At 38.3% G+C, this 14,687-nt stretch overlaps 1 protein-coding gene across 1 annotated transcript in view; it reads right to left on the bottom strand.

Moving 5' to 3' along the window:
- The window catches only part of LOC149235826 (uncharacterized), a 296,225-nt gene that overhangs the window by 150,898 nt on the left and 130,640 nt on the right, over window positions 1-14,687 (bottom strand). The window contains exons 5-7 of the mRNA XM_089368685.1: window positions 8,119-8,400; window positions 6,392-7,898; window positions 5,895-6,166 (exon numbers count right to left, since the gene is read on the bottom strand). Coding sequence (XP_089224811.1) covers window positions 5,895-6,166; window positions 6,392-7,898; window positions 8,119-8,400 — 2,061 coding nt within the window. The remainder of the gene's footprint in view (window positions 1-5,894; window positions 6,167-6,391; window positions 7,899-8,118; window positions 8,401-14,687) is intronic.

Raw genomic sequence — 14,687 nt, forward strand, 5'->3', positions numbered from 1 at the left:
TCAGAGGCCCAGCACAATGATTGAGGAGGCTACGCAGAGCCACACAGAGGGCCAGAGAGACTGCGCAGAGGCTAGCAGGGCCTGCGTGATTGACGCAAAAGGCCAGAGAGCCAGCGCAGAGCAACAGAGGGCTGACACGAGGGTTCCAGAGCTACGTAGAGACCAGGAGGCTGACGCAGAGCCTCAAAGAAGCATTGGAAGGTTTTGTGGTGGAGCAGACTTGCTGAATATCTGCTTCTGAAGAGAGGTATTACTGCCAGATAGATATCTGTGTTGGGTGAGCCAGTTTGGCACCCTACTTGTACTCAAGAAAGCTGCTTAATAATAAAACCCTCAGAACTGTTGCATTGGTTTTCCCAAGTTGGGTTTTTCCGGGGACGATTGTCCAAAAATAACGGTGTCCCTTGTGTGTTTGTCTATTATTTCAGTTGATGATCTGTATATGAGTTGACACTGCATTTGTGTTTATTTTCAGTATTTATATGGTTAAATAACTTGTTGAGGAATAAATGAGTAGGTGAAATAAACTAGATAATGCAGGAAGAATTTCTAACGTGTTAGACTTAGAAATTTCAACATGGTATCAGAGATTTGCAGATCACAGGAGGACTGAAGGCACCAGCACAATCAGAAGTATTTACAGCAGTAGCAGCTATCCCGAGAGACAAAGTTGTTCCTAAGTAGAAAGCAACTAGAGGAGTGACGCAGAAGGGCCTGCATCATCATTTCGAGACAGAGAGAGGGCCAACGCAGAGGTAGAGACAGGCAAAGAGAGGCAAAAGAGGCTCACAAAGAGCCACGTCATCCTACTCAGTCAGGTAGGCTTGACGCAGTTGGCCTGAAGAGTGATTCAGTCTTGCCGGGATTGCGCAAAGCTAAGAGGCTCAGTTTCTTCCGCTGTTGGGGCCTAGGGAGTTGTGGGCAAATTGTGGATTGGGAAGCTGGTGGGGTGTTGTTGATGCCGAAGCAGAACAGTACCTAACGGGACAAAACCAAGGTAGGGAGATTCGTTGCCTTGAGGGATTTCTAGCCAAGGAATCCAGCACCGAGTTGCAGTTGCAAAGAGGATTGGAGAGGAGCGGATCGACAGTTGCAAGAAGATTTCCAACAGGGAAATCGAGACTCAGAGGGAGTCTAGGAGAGCACTTCCAGGAGGGAAGTCAAGACTCAGAGGCAGTCCAGTAGAAGAGCAAAGATGGCAATGAATGGACTAAGGGATCAAGACAGGTTGGACGAGGCCTCCAACTTTGTCATCTGGAAGGCTAGGATCCTGTCTATTTTGGATAAACATCGCATCAAGGGCTTCGCCTTGAGAACTGTGGCTATCCCATTCGACCCAGCTAATAATGAAATGTATGAGGATGCAATGGCCAAGGCAAAGTGCATAATCCTTGATGGGGTCAAGGATCATGTGATACCGCATATTGTCGAGAAGAACACGTCAAAGGAGATGTGGGATACCTTGACAACATTGTATCAGGGCACTTCGGTGCAGATGAAGATGATGTTGGAGAATCAGTTGCAGAAGTATCAGATGCAAAAGGGGGAGCAGATAGATCTATACCTCTGCAGGTTGCAAGAGATTCGGGACCAACTTACTTCCATAGGGGCCACATCGGATCAGGAGTTCATGGTGAGGACCGCCCTGAATGCAGTCTCCGAGGATTGGGAGACATTTGTCCAAAGCATTTTGGGCAGAGCTGATCTTCCAAGATGGGAAGAGATGTGGGCAGCTCTTCGCCAAGAAGAGATCAGACAGTTGACCAAGGCGGGAAGTAGCAGCAAAGGAGGTCAAATCAAGAAAGAGGAGGAGGAGGATGCAGCTCTGGCATCTGCAGAACAGCGGGGGAAGAGGAAGAAGAAATACATCTCCAAGGTAAAGTGCTTCCATTGTGGGGAGCTAGGTCATTATGCAACTTAGTGTCCCAGAAAGAAGAATAAGGGAGAGGCTTCTGACTCCAAGGCAGTGCCGGCTAAGGTAGAGAAAGAAGCCAAGACTGATGACAACTATGCCATGAGTGCTCATGCACCTCTAGAGAAGAGGTGGGGTGACATCGAGCTATAGTCAGGAGGACTACAGAAGATGAGGGGCAAGATCCTTGAGGTACCCAAACTCTTGGATCATATCCGGCTACAGGAGCCTCGAGTGACAGTAGCAGGATGACGGATGTCGGTAGAAGCAAGATGTGGATGGAGCGACAAGGCAGTGCTAGAGTGCAGAGGTTTGTAGCCGCGCAGTGCAGGTTGCAGCAATGTGAGAGGCACAGAGATGGTTACAACATTTCAGAGAGCCACAGAGGTGGTTGCAGCAGTGCGAGAGGCATAGAGGTGTTGTAGCAACGCGGAGGCAGCAGAGGGAGCACATGATAGCAGCAGAGGTAGCTTCAGCATCAAGGGGCTTCCAAACCGACAAGGATGTCAGTGGTTGGGTAGATCAGTTACTTACTTCTCGGTAACTGAGTTGCAGTGCAACAGTTAGCAGTGGTAGTGCTATGGGCAGCATGATGCAGCGTGTTGAGAGACAACTACAATGCAAATGCAGTGTTGGGAGGAAGGACCAACAGTAGCACGGATTCAGAGGGAGCTGCATTACAGATGTAGCAGTGGCAGTGGCAGAGCCATGGGCAGCAGTACAGGGGGCAGCAATGCAGTGGATGTTGGGCAGCAAGCTAAGCATTAGCACAGGTACCGGTATTGGAGGATCAGTGTGATGTTCAGTGGTGGAACATTACTAGATCACATTCCTCGCTAAGAGGGAGTGTTGATTTGTGGTAGCATCGGTTGTGCTCTTGCCATGGAAATTGGTGGAGAGGCTAAAGCACATGAGATCTCCGAGACCCAGAAATGGTTTGGGGAAATTCCACCCGATTAAAGAGATATTAAAATAATTAATATTTTTAATGGAGTTCCTAAGTCTAAACTTAGGAAAATTAAAATATTAATGGGTATTAATATAAAACTAGGTGAGAAGGTTATAAATGACATGGATCAAGACAAATCTAATCTTAGTTGTTGATTAGAGATTTAATCTCAGGCGTTGAAGACTTAACAGGAAAAGTATAAGAGGAGGCTTGAGGGTCAATTGGAGATACAGCAAGATTGATCATTCAATTCGATTTTTTGGAGCGGGGTTTGCTAAGAGAAATCGAACAAGTGATCTGAGTTGCAGCGAGGGGCAGTGAGTGCATAGCAGAGAGGAAGAGATAGTGCCGAAGGGCCAACACAGTGATTGAGGAGGGTACGCAGAGCCACGCTAAGGGCCAAAGACGCTGCGTAGAGGCTAGTAGGGCCTGCGTGGGTGACGCAGAAGGCCAGAGAGCCAGCGCAGAGCAGCAGAGGGCTAACGCAGAGGGTTCCAGAGCTAAGCAGAGGCCAGGAGGGCTGAAACAGAGCCTCAAAGAAGCGTTGGAAGGTTTTTCGTGGAGCAGATTTGTTGAATATTTGCTTCCAAAGAGATGTATTACAGACAAATAGATATCTCTATTGGGTGAGCCAGTTTGGCACCCTAGTTGTACTCAAGAAAGTTGCTTAATAATAAAACCCTCATAACTGTGCACCGATTTTCCCAAGTTGGGTTTTTCCGGGGACAATTGCCCAAAAATAATGGTGTCCCTTGTGTGTTTGTCTATTATTTCAGTTGATGATTTGTATATGAGTTGAGACTGCATTTATGTTTATTTTCAGTATTTATATGGTTAAATAACTTATTAAGGAATAAACAAGTAGCTGAAATAAACCAGATAATGCAAGAAGAATTTCTAACGTGTTAGACTTGGAAATTTCAACACAAGTTTCATTCTTTCACGTTGCTTCCTCGACCAGCGATCTTCATCGGCCTTCTCAACCCGCATCTCCTTCCTTACACCTCTTTCCCTCTTGTTGCCCTATTCAATCTCAATGCATTCATTTAGATTTGGTCTTGAGCCTTTCAAAACATTATTTTTTTTTATAAACATTCCCTCAAAAAAAACTATTTCAATTTAATTTATAAAGGTGGCCTTTGGCCCTTGTAAAAATTAAACTCTTATGTTCCACATTAAAATTTGCTTATCACATTGGCCCTTTAAAAAAATTATTTTTATTTTATACCCATTATCACTTTGAATTTAATAAAAGTGTGACATAAATTTTAAATCTAAGTTCCTTTTTTTGTGACAAGGTTTTTTTATTTTTGGGCCTATAATCTTTAAAATATTTGTGGGCTAAAAATTTAAAACTTTTCTATAGTCAGGGCAACATATAATTTTTTAAATTTCTCTAAGTTTGACTATAGGAGAAGAGATATATTTTTCTGGATATGCAACATTAGAAAAATTAAGTATTTCCAGAATTATTTGAAGATGTTTAGCATTGATTAGCATCTAAATTTCATTGTTATCTTGGATATCAAATCGTTGAAATTTAAATGCTTAGGCTTTCATTGTTTGCATGCTTCAGCGAAGTTTTGTGACCATTGGTTTTAATGCTTGATATTTATTGAGATCGCTCATTTTCTAAGAAGGAAATTAACTCTAAGTCTGGATCTATTTACTTGGATTATTGGATATTTCTTGAATAATTAGTTCTGAAAATTTTCAAGTATTTGTGATCAGTATTTTTTATTGAGTATTCTATCGTGGACTTATGGAAAATTGTATATCTTTCAGTTCTTGAAATTGAGTATTTTGAGCATCTACATAATTGGCATTATCTTGGAAAATTCCTAAGGAGAGTGTTGATCTTGAAGAGTTGTCATTGAGTATAAATTGGATAAATGATTTAATTCTCTAGTTCTCTTGACACTAATATCATTGGTTTATGGTCATTTGGCATCTTTCTTTAATAGGCGTTATTTACTTGAACGATTACATCTTTGGCATCTTTGTATCCTATTTGCATTTGTCTTGTGTAGGATTATCTTCATTGAGTACTCTTGTTATAATGTTAATTTATTCTAAGTACTTAAACATTAAAACGATCTTACCTCAGAGACTACTAACTCATCTTTTTGCCAATCGCATCTTGCATCTCTTAGCAGCAGTTTTCTATCTTGTACTTGGTCCTAAACTTCTTAGCAAGCTAGTTGACTCCACAAGGCACTGGTATCAATTGTCTAAATCGAATCATTTAAGTCTTGCTAAATCTAAACAAGTATTTGGTCTCTCAACTTTTTCTCCCGGATTCGTTGGTTCCCAACTGGTCCTTCTTCAGGGTCTACCCCCCTTAGTCTATTGTAGGAAGACAGCCTAAACGGAGAGTTTGGGGATCAGGATGACAGCTCCCGATCTGAGTCATTGTCGCGGTGCCTAGACATTCAATGTGACAACACCTCAAATTCAGGAATGTAGAGCATTTGTCAAGCACGTGTTATGATCCAAATACATAAAATCCAGAAGTACACACCATGTACAGCAATGTGAGAATGGAGCAAAACTCCAATACAAATAATAATAGGATAAGAACCTCAATATAGCCAAATACATTCATACATCCAAATCACATCTCCTCCATAATGAATACATTATCTCTATACATACCTATCCACAAATTGCACATGTGGTCCCTTCGTTATTAGGATGACCCTATTCATATGCATACATATTACATGTACATTTAACCCCATATATGCCCCCCCTTGGGTCATACCATATATATTTAACCCAATATAGCCACACACACACCCCCCCCCTCGCCCTTTCGGGTCATACTATATACATCTAACCCAATATAGGCCCCCCTTGGGAGCATAACACACAGCCTAGGGGATTTCCATCAGATGCAAAACCATCAATACATGATCCACAAATTTATATGGTACAGGATGTATATTCAAGAAAGAAACAAAGTACAGACAAGAGTTAGTCAATAAACTTCACTAAACAGATATAACTTCTGCAATTAAATAACTAACCCACCTGCTGTGCTGATATAATAATAGGACATTTTCTACTCAAGCATTGAGTTTTTTGTATGCCCCTTACACGTGCATGGGAAAATGATGGCAGACTCGAAAGCACAATTCCTCCATGCTTTCTGATGAGTGCCTCAAGCTTATTTTTCTTATTCTTAGATAATCCTGTAAGAAGAAATTCCATGCCCTCAAATCTCACTTCCCGCTCAGCATTTTCTCTTTTGTCTTTCCTACAGTTACCTTCTCTCATTTTCTTTCCAACCTTCGCATTCTGGACTGTGAATGACATTACAAAATTAGTCGTCTTTTCACAAACATTCTTGCACACTGTTTCACCCATGCAATGCAAAAAGAGTAAAAAATTTAATCACTGAGTAATCAAAGAGTACATAGCAGATTCAGAGTATTAGCATTGATATAGCTGCTTAAAAATAGGATACTCAAAACATCTATAAGTTTATAACAATGCTGATACCCACAACCATTAGCAAGTAACTGTACCTTCATGTGTTTGACAGAACTGTGTAGATGTGTCTTGGAGGGGACCATTTTGGCAGTCATCAACATCTTCCTGGATTTTGGTAATGTCTTCTGAGAAATGTACTTTTTTTACGTATGCACCACCCCCTTGCAGTTTTGAGGAAGAATGTTCAATGGATTCTTGTGGATTCAAAACTGGAAAGTGACACAGATTCTTAGCTGGTTCATAATCATTAGTATTGTGGAGAACTGCAGCAACAGAGTGTTTCTTGCTTAAGGAAGTATTTTTCTCCCAGTTACTGTCTTCAGTACTACCACTTTCGATAGTTTTATAAGCTCTAAGTCTCCGCCTCTTTCTACAATCCAATAGCAAAGGAGAAGAATCTTCTACAACACGACGAACCTCAAGACCAGTTAGTAGATTACAAGAAGACTTATGTGTAGTGCTAACAGTATTGTATTCCCCAAGATCTCCAGAAGTAAGATCATGTATAGTGGCAACACTCTTACATTGGTCCTGAAATTTGCATTGTTTTCCACAAGAGGAATCTTTCTCATGTAAAGCATTACAATCAACAACCTTTGTCAGGGGAAGAGGTTCAAACTCTAACATATCATAATCAGCAAAGTCGCCTATAATCTTTTGGCTATTAGCAAGAGTGTCATTGACAGTGTTAGCATTTGCACAATCTCTTGCCAATCTCTCAATAGGGCCCTGTACAGCTAACTCTTTTGGAAGAGCAGATTTGTTATCAATGTTTTTTTTGTCTTTAATACTAGTGGCATTACCATCACTAGGATAATCTCTCTTTAACCTTTTCATAGAGTCAATCATAACAGATCTTCTTGAAAGTTCAACATCTTTAGATTCAAATGGAAGCTGAATAGATTCATTTTGCATGACTCTGGAACCAGCACTATACTGCTCTAGTGAATCAACTCGTTTGCGTTTTGCACAAACCTGAGATTCACCCCCAATGCTGTTTGTTCTTGTGCATTCCGTTTCATTATTATGCCATTGTTGAGATGGCTTGTTCAAGCTCGACAATGGAGACAAAAAACAATCAGCTATACTTTGTGTTGTACTTTCTTTCTGCAATGATTTCAATATTTCATGAACTTGCAGGGAAGCATCTGCATGAACTTTAGAGGAAAGAATTGGATCCATTCCATGGCTATGTACCAGATCTGTATTTTTATTAAGTAGACCATCTTCCTGATCTAGGCTACAAGGAACGACAGAACATAGCGGATCATACAAAGGTGAATTTGAGCCCCGAACAGAAGTTTGAGACAAAGTGTCACATACTACCTTGTTGCTGCTACTTAGGTCTTGTATGTCCATGTCTAAGAAGTCACAATCAGTATTTGATGGCTGCTTCAGAGCCTCACCGGAATAGTATTTCACTGAAGTGGGACGCCCAATATCCATATCCAAAGATTCAGTAAGGTAGCTTGTCTCTTCCACAAAAGGCTTCTGCACACACATAGTGGCTTCAAACGTTTTGTTTTTGTGTGTTTCCTTCTCCTGTTAACAATCCACAAATCAAAGTGTATTTGTAATATGTGGCATTAAAATATTGCCAGGAATTCTATCTATCTATTGCAAATGAAACAACATTCATGTACACATTGCTAGCATGTTCAAATTAAAGTGCAATAATAAAAACCTTATAGTCTTATATTAATAAATCAAAACCAGTATTGATACAATAAAATGAAGACAGATTTAAAGGCTAGGATCTAACCAATCCTGCCCAACCTCCAAACCAGCGGCTACTGAATGGTCTTGGGGGCTCAACAGAAAGAATTCTGGTTACTGTACTGTCATGTGATTTTTCTGATCCCTTTTTACAAGAGATTTCAGCTTGAATTTGGCTCTGCCATTCCAATGAATCAGATGACTGAGACGCATCAAAGCTTACAATTTCTTTCACCTTATCTCCTGTTAGACGAAGCCAGGATGGTGAGCACATAACATCTGATTGTATAAAGACAGCATCCTCACTTGAGCATGCACAATTTGTTTCCTAGAAGCAACAGCAATGAAGCCTTGTTAATCTACAGTTAAAAAAGGTCAGTGCAAAAACAACATAGGCATTAGAAACAGCATATATTGTTGATAGTTTATAAATAAGATATCAGAAGAATATTCAGCAGATTTTAGTCCAAATAAAACGTAGCGACATATAAGTCCATACACGTTTTTCTCTCCACGTGTAATGAACTAAACAGATCATTAACGAAACATTTGCATAGCCAATCAGAGATGCTGGATCTCCAGCCCCGGGGGACAGTGCTCATAAAGTAGAGGTTTGTAGATCCCCGGACTTATTAATAAGTTGATTGATGGACATATCCTAATTATTATAATTGGCTGAGTTAAATTTATTGTCATCAGACATATTTGTCAAATAGTCATGCTTCTACTGCCTTCATAAAATCATCCATGAAAGAGATAACACATAATATCCATATCAAAATAAATAAATATTTATTAATATAACCATACGATATGGGAAGATTTACAAGAGCTATAATGATGGTATAAATACTCACTCATTAGTCACAAGTGTTAACGACTATGACCCTTGGGTTTATATCATATATTATTGGTATTATCATTATGTAATGAGTGTTTATGTACATTACATGTGCTTCCCCCTTAAAGGATGCTTTCTCCTCAAAGCATAGTTAGGAGAAACGTACATCTTTGTTCCTGCTTGAACTTCCTTCACGTTGAGATAAAACAAATTGTTTATCACTTATTGCAAGAGTGTTTCTACAAATATATAAAACATATATTCAGTAATAAATTATTGATAAAAAAGCTGATGTTACAATGAGCCTCATGATGGTATACTTATATGCATGAGGTTGGTATGTGCTTTTGACCTTTAATTAACCTACCTATTATTATTTATGGATTGTTATTATTATTATTTGCGTCCAATACATTGCCACCCCCTTAAGGAATGCTTTTCCTTTAAAACATAATAAATAGGACTCTCTTTTACACTCAGATTCTCTGCATTGTATATATGTATATATGTATGAGCCAAAAGTGTATATATGTATTCTATTCATGCCATGGTAAGATGATTGATGTAAAAGTGTTTGTCTAGTTGGTAGCCCAGACCCCTTTGGTGGCCAATCATGACCAGTCCTCTTAGTTTCAAATACAAAGTGCTTCGTTTTATTGCTCCAATCAATTATTCCTTGATGGTGGTAACTCCCAACAAATCGAGCATTTAATCCTAGGTAGGAATTCAAGCATCATGAGGTGGATCTATTACAATACATTATTTATGCGAACCATAGTCACTGACCTATTTTATATGCTATGTAAACGTGATTGCACCATGTAAGGGTTGTCCTACCCATGTTTATCACACCTACTTTGTACCCACATGGACCCTGTTGTCGCCTAAGATGCACACTTGGATTAATGTGGGAAAAGTCCCTAATCCCATTAGGTGTGGCCTTAAAGGCAAAACGCTCAGAGAAAGGGCTGTCACCTATTCCCAACTCTCTTTGTTTAAGCTCTCTCCTAGTTAAGCTAAGGGGGGTGGTCCCTAAAGAAGATTCTAAGGGAAAACTTGCTAAGGATAACAAGCTCTAGGAGATTATGATGTTAATTAGATTAGTTAAGGCTTCACCAATTTAACAACTTGAATTATATCTTGAAATGAGATTGATTAGCAAGTATGAATAATTAAGAGCATATAACAATCAATAATGGAGATAAATCAGTTATATTCAACAAGATATCCTGCAAGACAAATATAATTAGACCAGTGCCAAATATACTTGCAAGAAATATATGCTCACAAATAAATCCACAATACTTGCAAATATGATATATCAAGAAGATCAACAAGTTGCACAATTAGAGAAGCTACAAGGCAAGAGGTTAGTGAACCACACAAGAGATTATATATAACCTTGAGATATGAGCAATAAATGGATTTAGAACTTGCAAGGAAATAGAGCTTGTACTTTAAAGAGATATATGCTCAATTATGATGAAATAACATTGAAGGACAATTGGCAAGAGCATGTAAATGAACAAGTACAAGAATATAAATGAAATACTTGCAAATTTGATGAAATGATCACAACCTAACAATAACCAATTGTGTGAAAGATGCAAACAAGTGTATGTGAAGTGTGTGAGGCAAAGTGGTCTTGGTTAATTTTAATTAATGCCTAATCTAAGGTTTGACTTCCCCTCAATTCCTTCAACTTGGTAAGGACTGAGATTGTTGCAAGAAGGCTAGGATGAGTAGGCTAAGGCCTCATTAACAATACCCACTTAGGACTTCAATGCAACCCGCATGCCTTTGTTGAATGACAGTTAGGGAAGTTGGTCCTAAATATCTATCAACCAAGCTTATGCTTGAAGGTAAATCTTACAGATGCAAATCAGATGCAATGTTAACACGAGTGCTTCAAGTGAAATTAAGATTTGACAATTAGAACGAAATGCTTCAAATGTGAAATGCCTTAAAATATATCAATAGAAAAATACCATTTCACTTATATGATCAAATTAATTGATTAATACAGTGTGTAAATGATCAATGAAGCAAGTAAATTTCCTCAATGAAGCACAATGAGGTCAAGAAACTTAAGACCATATCAATGAAAATGGCAATTAGATCAAGTAGCTAACCAAATTACTCAATGAAATCAAAACAAGCTAATTAAATGATGAATGATTTAGAACTACTTGCAAATGAAGATTAGAAACTAGATCTAGAAATTAGATAATGCAAGAAAATAAACTAGTCTAGCAAGTTAGTGATCAATCAACCAAGAAATTCTCCTTCCAAATGAGGAGGTGGGATACCAAGGGGAAAAACCCCAAGCTCCCTCAAGAAAATATTTATTTTATTACTATTACACAGTGAAACCCTCTTAGAGAAGAATGAGAGCTTTAGATTCTTAAGGAGGGTTTACAAAGAAATATAGAGCTTTAAAATCCAATACCCTCCCTCACAATACAAGATGGAAATGAGGAATTTTACAATGATTATGGCAATGATTTACAAGGAAAATTTCCTCAATAAACAGATCAATTCCTCCAAATATTTTCTCTCAAACCCTTGACATCCAAAAGGAGAAAGAATTTCGAATAGGAGAGAGAGGGACTCTCCTTTTTCACTTGCAGATAGGAGAAAAGGGCTCAAAAGTTCAAAAAAAACAAAATTTTTCCCAAGCTTCAAAATTGAGATCCCTTCAAAATGATTAACAAAACCCTAGTCTTCTAGCCTTTTCAAAGGAGATCTGAGTGAGAATTTTGATTCACGAACAAAGGAGAAGAAGGCTTCAAAAAAATTCAGATTATCTCCTTCAATCTTCAAGGGTCCACCCGCAAAATAAAAATTTATGCAAAATTCTCCAATCCAAACCCTCCTCTTTCAGATCTGCACCAGCATAGAAGAGAGAATCCAAATATATATACAAGGGAAATTTATTTATATACAAAGAGGTTAGAATATATACAAAAATTTATAGATCTACTAGCCCAAAGAGTGTGAGGACACCTCCGCTCTTGGGTAGCAAAAATAAGCTCTAAAATAGCTAGATCTGATAAATAAAGCTCATGAATTAAATAGATCTGAAAAATTAATGATAAGATTTACAAGCTATGGCAAGGAAAATCCCTTTGAAATAGATCGTTTCATAACCCTTTGAGAGAGATCTATGTGGGTTCTTCCACTTCTATTCCTTGAGAGTTGGTTGGTTCAACCAAAAACTTCCCCAAACGCTCAAGATCTGATTCAGAAAATAGATCTCTACACACTTTCACAAGATATTGTTAGATCCACAAGGGATTAGATAGCACAATGAAAAAGAAGACTAGGGGTCCAACCAAAAACCCACTAGCGCTTCTAGATCTAGAGTGGTTCTCTAATCCAAATATCAATGCAAGATAATTGTACATCAATAGATCCAAATCATGGCAAATGGAAATAACAATTTAATTAACACCAGTAGAGCATTAGGAACAAATAAATCAGAAAAATTTTACCATAGATGTAGAAGAATAACATCACAAAGAATTTTCCCCAAAGTCTTTCTAGCCAGTAGCTCAAGAATTGCAATTGATGTCACAATGAGGAGCTTAGAGCTCAATTTATAGAAAAAATAAGAGAGATATTCCCCTACGAGTGGAAACGTCTAGATCCATCCACAAAACGGTTATTTCACCATCAAGAAAATCGAACCCTTGATACCTTTACGCAGATCTCCATGACAAGGAGATGTTTGCATGGAAGGAGTGGCTAGGTGTGTGAGATTTTATTTCCGGAGTGATTTGGACCACTCCAAAAATATTTTCTATCATTTACCTTGAAAAGCCCTCATTCAATTTAACCAATCCTGGACCATCACCCTTAAAAATTCGTTTTGCCAGGACAATAGTTGTTTCCTAGACCATCAAATTTTTCTTGGGACTTCTCTTGCTTGATTTGTGGAGATTCCATCACCTTGACTCTCTTCTTGGGAAAGTCCACTCCATTTTTTATCAATTTTCCACTTGGAGAGAATTTATATTTTTCTCTTATTTTATTTTTTGGCTAATTATTTGCCATTTTTGCCAAAAAATTAAAAAATGGGTTTTTGAGGGGTGAATACATATTTTTCCACCCTCAAAGTATGTCTAGATCGAAAGTTGAGGTGTTAAGATCTAATTTCGAGTACTCATACCCTATACAACTTCTATAGACAACACTTATTACATTTTACGTCACATAATATTAAAAATCTCGTCCAACAGGGAACTTTTAACAATTAAAATATGACGCTTAGACTCAATCAAATTTTACAAAACTTTAGAGATGATCTAGTATGGTAATATACATTAATTATAGACACTAGGACTCACCTAAGACTCTACCATCAAGCCGCACTCTAGCTTTGGGGTATATCTAGGAGAAAAACTCAATTGATTATAAGTGTTGAAAAACACAAATAATGGGTTGAGGAAAAAAACTCCCTAGAGTGAAGTCACTTGCTAGTATAGTCTTAAGCTACCTAGGTCTTTTACATGACTCATTTTTTATCATACTAGAATCACTTTTACATAATCCTTGTAGGGTTGCATAATATGGAATACAAAACTGATGAACTATGGAATTTTGACATTTTGACAGGATCGGATGATGATGGAATGCTTCTGAATGTGCTTTGCCTATGGAAACTTCGACAAATCTTCAAGTACAACTTGAGTGGTTACTAGACCCACTTCTCTTATGTATGTACTGCACTTTGGCCAAAAGATGATCTTGCTCTTATTCATGGATTTTCATATATCTCAAGGTGATCTCACATTTATCGAGGCATTGGTCACATTTTCCAAGGCATAGTTGGGCTATTTAAACTCACGTGGTCATTCTCTACAAATGCCACATTGAGAAAGGAAGAGCACTCTCCCTATTTATCACTTTTTGAGCTCCTTTCATCCATTATGAGGATCAACCAGTACGTGTGACCACTTATAATAGCCATCGCGGTTATTTGGAGCATGTGATGACTTGGAGGGGCTACTTGAGTGAATTTCTGGCATGAAGAAATAGTTAGGCACTCAATTAAAACAATGAGGATAATGTGGACATCGCTTTAAGGCACAACATGAACACTAGCCAGTTGAGCTTGAGGGTCGACCTCACTCATTTGGACATCAATTTTCTTTTTAGGGCTTTAATGACCTAGTCATGATGTAATCGTGTAGAGGGTTACTACCAAGCTTCGTGGAGGTGCCTTGACTTGAGGAATGGGCATGGGCATTCAATTGAGACATATTTTGAAGGCTAATGAGCATTATTTGAGGCTTTTATGGAGTTGTTATGGAGAAGCAGCCCCTTTTGGAGGATTTTATATCACCTCTCTTATGAGGGTTTTTGTGCCTATGTGTCATCCTATTCTTATTTTGGACTTAGTCTCCTTACTTTTGTGGGTGACAAGTAATTTTTATGTGATTCCTTAAACTAGTTTTAGGGAATAAAGAATGGAAACGAGTTAGAAGACTCATCTATAAATAAATGCTCTCCCCTCATTCCAAATTGGTGTGACTTGTTGGAGCTCATTTTTATAAGCCATTAACAAAAGATCTTTCTTGGTGTTTTGATGTCAACTCCTTGGAGCTCTCCCTTTATTGATTATTTTTCTTGGTTTTGAAGATATATTTGTGGATATTCAAGAGAACTACTAGCTAGTAAGATCAATGCATTTGAAGGACAACTTTGTCAATTGTGTTAATTTTTCTTAGGGCTATATGGTTCTTTGCTTTGATAATTGCATTTCATTATTT

Source organism: Pinus tabuliformis, chromosome 8, assembly GCF_031772625.1.
Source record: "Pinus tabuliformis cultivar Carrire ecotype Pingquan chromosome 8, CPIR1, whole genome shotgun sequence".
Classification (NCBI taxonomy): Eukaryota; Viridiplantae; Streptophyta; class Pinopsida; order Pinales; family Pinaceae; genus Pinus; species Pinus tabuliformis.